At 40.2% G+C, this 11,681-nt stretch overlaps 1 protein-coding gene across 2 annotated transcripts in view; it reads left to right on the forward strand.

Moving 5' to 3' along the window:
• Positions 1-11,436, forward strand: part of IFT81 (intraflagellar transport 81) — a 92,594-nt gene extending 81,158 nt beyond the window's left edge. The window contains exons 19-21 of one of the 2 annotated variants that reach the window (XM_069960910.1): positions 2,093-2,198; positions 4,883-4,953; positions 10,936-11,436. In XM_069960910.1, coding sequence (XP_069817011.1) covers positions 2,093-2,198; positions 4,883-4,953; positions 10,936-11,082 — 324 coding nt within the window. In that variant the 3' untranslated portion in view covers positions 11,083-11,436. The remainder of the gene's footprint in view (positions 1-2,092; positions 2,199-4,882; positions 4,954-10,935) is intronic. The other variant, XM_069960911.1, reaches the window with a different exon arrangement.
• Positions 11,437-11,681: the final 245 nt, after the last annotated feature.

Genomic DNA, 11,681 nt, shown 5'->3' on the forward strand with positions numbered 1-11,681 from the left:
TGCATGTAACTATGAGCGCTCATTACGAGTGCTCATAGTTACAGTTCAGATGGCAGCAACGAGCGGGGCAGCGGCCCTGTCCAGCGGTCTTGAGCACAAGAGCGGGGCGTGGGGGCCCCCCTGGATGTTGGGGGCCCCAAGCGATCGCTTGGGATGCTTGGTGCCAAAGACCGCCACTGTGTACACCAGGGAGAAGGTGCAAATTCTTCCCTTCTCCCTGGCGTACGCCCGGCTCACCCGGTGGGCGGGCTGGCGGAGTTTGATGAGTCATGATTTACCCCTGCTCGCAGTCGCAAATTATGGCGCAAATCTACACCTGCTGAAAGCAGGTGTAGATTTGGTACGCCGGGCGCAGTTCGTGCGCCCCGCCGGCCGGATTCACTGAGAGGCGTATACCTTTTAGTGAATCCTGCCGGAGAAAAGGGGCCGAGCCCTAATATAAGACCGGCGTACAAGTACGCTACACTGTCGTCTATGGAATCCCAGCCGGAGTGCATACACATAGGGGGGTAATTACGAAGACCGGTGCACAAGCACGGCGCACGGCCATTGTTGCAATCGTAGTTTTATGAAAATATATACGTACTGTGAACATAGCCTAACAGGGTAAAGGATTTAAGATAGTTTGTCATAGTCGTTGTTTGCGATCGCTAATCACCGAAAAATCGTCCCATATAATACCACTCTTAGTTCACACTTGGCAGTAGTCGGTTACTTCCCTCAAACAAAAAGCTAAAGCAGCATGACGCTAGATCTCTATTTTGTTTTTGTACAAACACAACAAGGATTTTCCCATTGAAGTTTTGTACAGAAAATGAACTTTAACCTAATTTCATTGCCTCCCAAACTACCGATAAGGGGAGACTGTCATTTTCAGTTATTTGTCACATCAGAATGTTTTATCTGGGTGTTTGGCGTGTTTTATCTGATCAGCTTTAGCTGTTTGTTTTAAATCATTAAACAGATTAAATAATCACAGAATAATTGGTCTTAAAGGGGTTGTGTCACTAAAAAGATTGAGTCTAAGCATTTCTGAAACTGTACTGTATGACAGATATAGGCAATTGGTCGTGTTTCAGAGAGGAAACCAGGAAACAATTAAATCCATGGGGGAGAAAAACAGTACAGGGTTATAAGTTACTTAATTTGTACTCCTTTACATATATGTATATGGTACACATCTGATTTTACCAACTTGACTTCATGATATAATCCCTTTAAGGTCACCGCTCTGTTATTCATAAAGGAGAGCCACAGGTTCGGCACTTGATGGCATCGTAATTTTTTATGAGAAGTATGTGGCAACCCACAGATGCTAGCGGGAATTACTATCAGTGATCAGCTAGCAGGCCGGAAGCCTTCCTTTATTGAATGCATTGTCCAGCTATGACAGTCACCTCCAGACACCCACCCGGCCATGTATTCCAACTCATTCGCTTCATTATCTTATATAGAGTGAATGAATCGGATTCTGTGGTTGAAGTTGAGTGGAGCGTGCTTCACCCACTTGTAACTAGCGATCACGGCAGGTCTCAGGACTGAAATGCAGTGCAAATTTTGACATCTGTGGAGGACACGTGATTAGTTTAGATAAATGACTTTAGCACCTAAACGGGAACCTGTCACCATGACAATGCTATCTAATCTATCGGCATCATGTTATATAGCAGGAAGAGCTGAGCAGATTGATATATAACTTTGTGGGAAAAGATTCAGTATAACTTGTAATATGTTGAGCGAAATCCCTGCTTATTCTGTGTTAAGGAGTCCAGTGGGCGGAGTCACTCAATAGACTGGGCTCTTTAGCTTGGAAACAGAGATTCCAATCAATAAATTACAAGTTACACTGAATCTTTTCCCATAAAGATATATATCAATCTGCTCAGCTCCTTCTGCTCTATAAAAAGATGGCGATAGCTTGTGTAGCATTTTCATGGTGACAGGTTCCCTTTAAGGGGTGAACAAACTGGATGTCGTCCAGTGATTATGCATTGGCTAGATCCATGTACAGCTAATAATTGCACACACATTAAAGAGCATCCCATTCTAGAACATATGTCTTATTATTTTTTATTAATATTTTGAATGACAGAAATTAAGAGAGAAGCAGAAATCGATTCGAGAAAGCCACGGTCCTAACATGAAACAAGTGAAGATGTGGAAAGATTTTGAACAACTTATGGAATGTAAGAAGATGTGTATCCTGAAACAACAAAACCAGTCGCCGACTGAGCGCATTATCCAGGAAGCAGGAGAAGACCGCCTCGTCTTATAAACACTCCCTACATTTACAGAAGTCATCGATGGGTATTCTCATGTCCATAGGACGTATACCATAAGTGTCTGATAGATACAGGTCCCAGAGAAGGGACAACGATTGAGGGCTTCCTTGTCCCCTCTGGTTTTAGTGTGACTAATGGTGGTGGACAGAAAGCTAAATACAGAGGAGTTTTGCACAGTTTGCACAACTCCTATTGACGTTAATGAAAGTTGTAAAAAAAAAAAAAAAAAAAAAGGCAGCACTTTAATGGGAGGTAAATAAGCTGGAAAAAGAAAAAAATAGTGGAGCTCTCTATAAAAAATGCACCTGAGGTCAAAGGTCGACTCTGTGCCAAGGGTAGAAAACTAATAAAATAAATAAATAAAATAGGTAACCAATCCTCAAAGGTGCCTAATGATAAGGTGGGTATACATTTATTCACAATGAGATAAGGAAATAGTAATATATTCAGTGGTCTAAAATAGAATCAGCAATTGGAACCTAAAATTAAGAGACATATAATTGGTGTAACCACTGGGCCCAGTGTCTCTTAATTTTAGGTTCCAATTGCTGATTCTATATATTTTATATTTTGTATGTTTTTATTCATTTTAGACCACTGAATATATTACTATTTCCTTATCTCATTGTGAATAAATGTATACCCACCTTATCATTATGCACCTTTGAGGATTGGTTACCTATTTTATTTATTTATTTTATTAGGTAAATAAGCTGCCTAAATAACACACCAGACTGTTCTCCGCTTCCTCACCACCTCTGGCAGCCACATCCGGCTAGAGGGGATGGGGGCCTCGATCTCAAGGTAGGTGTGTGGGATCGGCATCTATCAGACATTATCCATCCAAAAGGTGACAGCTAGGTTTCAGCTCTCTTGCAGAGCAATCTTAACGGCTGAAACATTGCCGTCACCTGGCGGCAATGTTGTGTGTATGTGTATATATATATATATATATATATATATATATATATATATATATAATTTCAGATGTATGTGTGTAACTGGGTGTGATAAATATTAACTTGAAACATATGTTAATCAGACCTGGGACTAGTGTGTCATGTTCTTCGCTCTCCCTACCATAGTGATGTCCCTTGTTGTTTATAGGGCTTATCAAGTATTTCATATAGACAGAGTTGGCCAGATCATGTATACAGCATGGCCCATCCACAAACTACTATGGATAGGCCATGCTGTATACATGATCTGGCCAACTCTTCGTAGAGCAGGTTTGTCTGGAAGAAGTTTTTCAAATTGTGAACACAGATGTGACAGGAGCATGACGGCTTCTTGAGTAGGAGCCCTTGGGGCAATGAGAAAACTGCTACCGTCACGTCGTGTCAGACAAAGATGCGTCAAGCAATAAGGCTGGGTTCACACTACGTTTTTGGAATCCGTTTTTTTATCCGTTTTTTGCGCACAAAAAAAAAAACGGAAGAAAAACAGATGGCATCCATTTTGATCTGTTTTTTCATTGAATTGCATTATAAGTAAAACGGATCAAAACATCCTTTTTTTTAACAGACACAAAAATAAGGTGGACTATGTTTTTGTGTACGTTAAAAATCCATTTTGACCCGTTTTTTTTTTTTTTTTATTGAATTCAATGGAAAAACAGATCAAAACGGATGCAACCATATGCATACATTTTTCCACCCATTTCTTCATCTGTTTTCTTTAAAAAAAACTGATGAAAAAAATGGATTCCAAAAACGTAGTGTGAACCCAGCCTAACACTTATACTAACAGAGCATCTATGGCTAGAAAACCATGGAAAGAGAGAGACCACTATATATTTTTGTCAGAAATATCTTCTTAGTCTTTTTGCTTTTACTTTAGTGTAAATTGTATTTGAAGTTAGATTTGTGTTTTCTGATCAGTAAAAATATTTTTTACGTCCTTAAAATAAAAACAGTTACAGTTGTATATATGATTTAGAATGAAACCCCAGTGCTTTTGACTTCTTTATATTAAAGTGTACCTATCGCAAAAAATAAAAAATAAGAAATCAACAAGGGTTGGGATTGCTAGCAGTTTGGCAATATACTCACTTTATTTATTTAAGTTTTCTATGTTTAAATCAACGTTCTACATACGGCCAAACTTTAGTCCATGCTCCCTATGGACAGATATTTGGTCTTTTTTCTGCTCAGAAAAAGAGCTGAACACAGGAAGTCCCTGTCCTTAGCCGCTCGCACAAGGAGAGACACCTGCTCATCCTGCAGGTGGTATATCAACTGAGGGCAATTAACTTAGGCTTATTATATTATTTACAATTGCTAATTCTATTACCAGCTCTGCAGCTTGCCAGGAGACAATGTTGTTTGTTATATAACAATTCAGTCAGTATAATGTCACTGTGCGGTTACAGTGGTTTTGGTGCAGTGTGACAGGAGAGCTGACCATACAATGCGAGCACCCCCAGAATTCTCTGGTACTGAATGTGCACACCCAGCAGCTGTACACATGCCCAGTAAAGGGAGACACCTAGTGGCCATATCTATAACGTTGCTTTAAACCCGGATAACAACAGTGACTATTTAAGTATGAATTGAATATGTATCTAGGCCGCTGGGTTTCCTTGAACACTTTTTTGACAGCTTTTGTATCCAAGCCACAAGCATTGGATGACAACAACCAGTTTAGTACAGGACCACAACCTGGACATGAGGTTAGAATTTTGTGCACGGCCCAAAATATAAATAGTGGCCATACTGGTAAGTGGTGCTTGTAGTCGCCATACTGGTAAGTGGTGCTTGTAGTCGCCATACTGGTAAGAGGTGCTTGTAGTGGCCATACTGGTAAGTGGTGCTTGTAGTGGCATGCCTAGTGTATGGCTCTTCTGAAAGTCCTTGGTAGACAACCATGACATTGCCAGACATTGTGATTATTCTAATGAAACATATGCAATAAGTTTTCAGATTATTGATCAATCGTTATTTAATGTAAATGGAACAATCCCAGTGTCAGCTGCCATCACCAGAAATGACTGTACACGTCCCAGACATGTGATTCTCCGGCCGTGGAGGCAGTAAATAGCGATGGCATGCTTATTCTGCAGAGCCACCATCACTTTAATACATTAGAGCAATATTGAGAGCTCCCCAGTGATCTACTTGGCAGCTAGGATGGATGAGCAATGTAATCTGGTGATGACATAACTGGGAAAGGGAAGTAACTTGTGCTGGGCATTCAGGCTCAGATTTTCACCAAAGTTAAAGGGGTTATCTTGCGAAAATATTTTTTTTTTCAAATCAGTTGGTGTCAGAAAGTTATATAGATTTGTAATTTACTTCTATTTAAAAATCTCAAGTCTTGCCATACTTATCAGATGCTGTATGTCCTGCAGGAAGTGGTGTGTTCTTTCCAGTCTGACACAGTGCTCTCTGCTGCCACCTTTGTCCATGTCAGGAACTGTCCAGAGCAGGAGAGGTTTTCAGTAGGGATTTGCTATTACTCTGGGCAGTTCCTGACATGGACAGAGGTGGCAGCAGAGAGCACTGTGTCAGACTGGAAAGAATACACCACTTCCTGCAGGACATACAGCAGCTGATAAGTATGGGAAGACTGGAGATTTTTAAATAGAAATAAATTACATATCTATATAACTTTCTGAAACCCATTAAATCTAGCTACCAAGCCTGCTCCCCGCAATGCGTAAATGTATCTGTGGCTAAAGTTCCTGTTTTTACCTTTCCTTTAATTTCTGATAATCTGAACACAAATTTGAATTTCTGAGTTGTCTGAGATGGGGGAAATTACATTATGAACCCCATTGGAGGCCGTATATATGTGGCCGTATATATGTGATTACCTTCTCTGTATACACATTGGAGGTAAGGCTGTATATATGTAATTACCTTCTCTGTATACACATTGGAGGTAAGGCCGTATATATATGTGATTACCTTCTCTGTATACACATTGGAGGTAAGGCCGTATATATCTAATTACCGTCTCTGTATACACATTGGAGGTAAGGCCGTATGTATGTGATTACCTTCTCTGTATACACTTTGGAGGTAAGGCCGTATGTATGTAATTACCGTCTCTGTATACACATTGGAGGTAAGGCCGTATCTATATGTAATTACCTTCTCTGTATACACTTTGGAGGTAAGGCCGTATATATATGTGATTACGTTCTCTGTATACACATTGGAGGTAAGGCCGTATATATATGTAATTACCGTCTCTGTATACACATTGGAGGTAAGGCCGTATATATATGTAATTACCGTCTCTGTATACACATTGGAGGTAAGGCCGTATATATATGTAATTACCGTCTCTGTATACACATTGGAGGTAAGGCCGTATATATATGTAATTACGTCTCTGTATACACATTGGAGGTAAGGCCGTATATATATGTAATTACCGTCTCTGTATACACATTGGAGGTAAGGCCGTATATATATGTAATTACCGTCTCTGTATACACATTGGAGGTAAGGCCGTATATATATGTAATTACCGTCTCTGTATACACATTGGAGGTAAGGCCGTATGTATGTGATTACCTTCTCTGTATACACTTTGGAGGTAAGGCCGTATATATGTAATTACCGTCTCTGTATACACATTGGAGGTAAGGCCGTATATATCTAATTACCGTCTCTGTATACACATTGGAGGTAAGGCCGTATGTATGTGATTACCTTCTCTGTATACACTTTGGAGGTAAGGCCGTATATATGTAATTACCGTCTCTGTATACACATTGGAGGTAAGGCCGTATCTATATGTAATTACCTTCTCTGTATACACTTTGGAGGTAAGGCCGTATATATATGTGATTACGTTCTCTGTATACACATTGGAGGTAAGGCCGTATATATATGTAATTACCGTCTCTGTATACACATTGGAGGTAAGGCCGTATATATATGTAATTACCGTCTCTGTATACACATTGGAGGTAAGGCCGTATATATATGTAATTACCGTCTCTGTATACACATTGGAGGTAAGGCCGTATATATATGTAATTACGTCTCTGTATACACATTGGAGGTAAGGCCGTATATATATGTAATTACCGTCTCTGTATACACATTGGAGGTAAGGCCGTATATATATGTAATTACCGTCTCTGTATACACATTGGAGGTAAGGCCGTATATATATGTAATTACCGTCTCTGTATACACATTGGAGGTAAGGCCGTATGTATGTGATTACCTTCTCTGTATACACTTTGGAGGTAAGGCCGTATATATATGTAATTACCGTCTCTGTATACACATTGGAGGTAAGGCCGTATATATATGTAATTACCGTCTCTGTATACACATTGGAGGTAAGGCCGTATATATGTAATTACCGTCTCTGTATACACATTGGAGGTAAGGCCGTATATATATGTGATTACCGTCTCTGTATACACATTGGAGGTAAGGCCGTATATATATGTAATTACCGTCTCTGTATACACATTGGAGGTAAGGCTGTATATATATGTAATTACCGTCTCTGTATACAGCTGCAGAATATGTTTTTACTATATAAGCAACATGAATAAAAAATAATAGGAAAGCGTATTCCTTGCCAAGAGGAGCTGTCTCAGAGAGGTAGTGGCGGCCACCCCTCCCATCACCCCCAGCTACTATCTGTGATAGAATATCCTGGCCAGCACTTTATGGGATGTTATAGATTTTCTATTGATTGCTTTTTAAAGGGAATTAATTTCCTGGATCTTTTACACTGATTGGAGCCAGATACTGAAACATGTTCTATTTTTATCATCAGTTTAATCTTCCAATTGTCTTTTTTTTTTAATTACATTTTTTGTACATAATTATGGGGCTGCCATCTTGTCTGACCTGTTGTAGCAGCATCTAATCCCGTTTTACAGCAAGCCTCATAGACCATAGGCACTAGAGATGAGCGAATCGCCCGTCTAAAAGAATTCCAGGACTGAATCCAGCTTTTCCCAACACCAGGGGTGGAGCGGCAGAGAGCGGAACAGCGTTGGAAGCCGTTTGGCGATCAAACAAAGCGATTTGCTTAGTTTAGACTGGCGGTTCTCTCATCTCTAAAAGCGACAATAGACAGGACTTGTCCTATTCAGGTGAATGGGAAAGACTTCTGGGCATGCACAGTGACCTTTATGGAGGTCATTCTTCAGGGCTTGGGGTCACTGAGTTATCAACAGAAGCTACTGTGCATATGTTATCTATACACTGGTGTCACCTGTCACTGTTCTCCTGTGTTAACTATATACTGGTGTCAACTGTCACTGTACTCCTGTGTTACCTATATACTGGTGTCACCTGTCACTGTACTCCTGTGTTAACTATATACTGGTGTCAACTGTCACTGTACTCCTGTGTTACCTATATACTGGTGTCACCTGTCACTGTACTCCTGTGTTATCTATATACTGGTGTCACCTGTCACTGTACTCCTGGGTTATCTATATACTGATGTCACCTGTCACTGTACTCCTGTCTGTGTTATCTATATACTGGTGTCACCTGTCACTGTACTCCTGTGTTAACTATATACTGGTGTCACCTGTCACTGTACTCCTGTCTGTGTTATCTATACACTGGTGTTTGCTGTCACTGTTCTCCTGTCTGTGTTATCTATATACTGATGTCACCTGTCACTGTACTCCTGTGTTATCTATATACTGGTGTCACCTGTCACTGTACTCCTGTGTTATCTATATACTGGTGTCACCTGTCACTGTACTCCTGGGTTATCTATATACTGGTGTCACCTGTCACTGTACTCCTGTCTGTGTTATCTATATACTGATGTCACCTGTCACTGTACTCCTGTGTTATCTATACACTGGTGTCACCTGTCACTTTACTCCTGTGTTACCTATATACTGGTGTCACCTGTCACTGTACTCCTGTGTTATCTATATACTGGTGTCACCTGTCACCGTACTCCTGTGTTATCTATATACTGGTGTCACCTGTCACTGTACTCCTGGGTTATCTATATACTGGTGTCACCTGTCACTGTACTCCTGTCTGTGTTATCTCTACACTGGTGTCACCTGTCACTGTACTCCTGTCTGTGTCATCTATATACTGATGTCACATGTCACTGTACTCCTGTTTTATCTATATACTGGTGTAACCTGTCACTGTACTCCTGTCTGTGTTATCTATATACTGGTGTCACCTGTCACTGTACTCCTGTCTGTGTTATCTATGTATTGTTGTCACTTGTCAATGTACTTCCGTCTGTGTCATCTATATACTGCTGTCACCTGTCATTGTACTCCTGTCTGTGTTATCTATGTATTGTTGTCACTTGTCAATGTACTTCCGTCTGTGTCATCTATATACTGCTGTCACCTGTCATTGTACTCCCGTCTGTGTCATCTATATACTGCTGTCACCTGTCACTGTACTCCTGTCTGTGTTATCTATATACTGGTGTCACCTGTCACTGTATTCCTGTTTGTGTTGATAAGAAGGACGCTGCTGGGAAATAATCTGTACAGATCAGTAAATCTCAGCTTAGTTTTTAGCCTAGTAGTAATAATGAAAACTGCTAAATTTCAGAATAATTTTATTGAAAAAAAATATTAGGGAAAAAAATCACTAAATATTATTTAAATATATGTTAAAGGAAAAAAACCGGATTGATTGAAACAATATGTGCTTTCCTGATGACCCTGTCCCTTTAAGGCTCACCTTCTATAACACTGTACTGTATGACAAGTAGGTAATTAAATTAATAGCATCTTGTATCCTGTAGGAATCCACCCACCATGAATGGAAACCTGGATGCAGGGAGACATTCTTTGGAATACACAGGATTCTCGCCAATAGACAATGTTGCCTATATTTATTTATTAATTGTGAATACTTCCAAAAATATCCATGCCACCCGTGCCAGTCTCCCAACACATGGGCCTTTGTGTGGTTTTTATACAGCAGAATCTATATAGGGATAGAATAGCCACCAGCTGCCGTGCAGAACTGGAAGCAGCCCAGGTTGTTATTAAGAATCCTATTATTGACGTAGGTAATTGTATCTGCCGTGTTGTGAGAGCAACGGATGATGTGCAGGCAGAATTCCCTCTTTGTAATCCACATATCACAGTCATCTGTATTAAACATCCCCCTCCTTTACCCGTTTCTTTAAAAAAAAATTACACAAAGAAAATCATTATGCAGCCTGCGCTTGTGAAACCCAATCTACTTGAAACAATTGGCATCTACAAAGCACATCTTGTTTCCATCAGGAAAACATGGCTCTTTATTATATGTGCCAGGCAGCTCTCCTTGGCCTTTTAAAGGGATCCACTCGCTGGTGGTTTGGCAATGTCAAGCAAATTTTAGACTGACACTTCTTGAAGAATTTGATTGAAACTATATATGTCTAGATAACATTCAAAGCGGTGCTCCTGCCTTTTGTTTCAGGATTATTTTTGGAAACACCACCAGCGACCTTGGTCTCAGCTGCTTTTCCAATTTAGGAGTTTTGTGGTTCCATTGTGATACGTATATGTGCACGTATGTGTGTGTGTATTAGACAACGTTAGAACAATAGATTGATACCTTTGGTGAATGAATGCGTACAATCTGTTACAAAAAAAAAAAAAAAAGCTAGACTTTGTGATTATAAAAAAAAAAATTACAAAATTTTTTTTGTTTGTTTTTTTGCCTATTCACATTCCTAGTTTATTTTCAGCCTGCAGAACATTTCCCTTTTGCGGTACGAACGAGCGATAAGGAAGAAACTAAATAATAATGATGCTTTTAACATTTGTTGCAGACTGAAAAGTTTTGATTCCACGCCAAGGCACAGTGAGCCGTGTACGGTCTAAATGAGGACAGAGAAAATCTGGCCGGATTCCTGCGATTGCCACCTGTCCAGGGCAGATATTTTTAAAGTAGAAATGTCTTTACAGTAAAGAAAAAAGCTCACAGGTTTAACAATGTGAGGCCGGCTCGGAGTACCCTCTACTCAATACCAGTACCATCTACAATACCAGTAAGATGCACTATTCAAGGACCTCATTGCATCGGAAGTATTCATGCCATAATGGTGTATAAGGAAGCTGCTATGGGACCTTTGCAGGGAGAAGAGGCCTGGTTGGTTCTCTTCTTTTTTTAAGAACCTGTAAAGGCCTATTTTACCTGATGGTGGGATATTGACCCAAAGGTCATTTAACCCTTTAAAGCAGAGATGGGGAACCTTCAGCCCTCCAGCTGTTGCAAAACTACAATTCCTATCATTCCCTAAAGCTTCAGCTGTCCAGGCATGATGGGAATTGTAGTTTTGCAACAGCTGGAGGGCCGAAGGTTCCCCATCCCTGCTTTGCAGAGACTGTCTGTAGGTTTATGGTGTCCTCTCTCAGGGTAGCATAAACTAGTGACAGAGAAGCTGAACAGAATGATGTATCACTTACATTGTTCTGTGCAG

Source organism: Dendropsophus ebraccatus, chromosome 3, assembly GCF_027789765.1.
Source record: "Dendropsophus ebraccatus isolate aDenEbr1 chromosome 3, aDenEbr1.pat, whole genome shotgun sequence".
Taxonomy (NCBI): domain Eukaryota; kingdom Metazoa; phylum Chordata; class Amphibia; order Anura; family Hylidae; genus Dendropsophus; species Dendropsophus ebraccatus.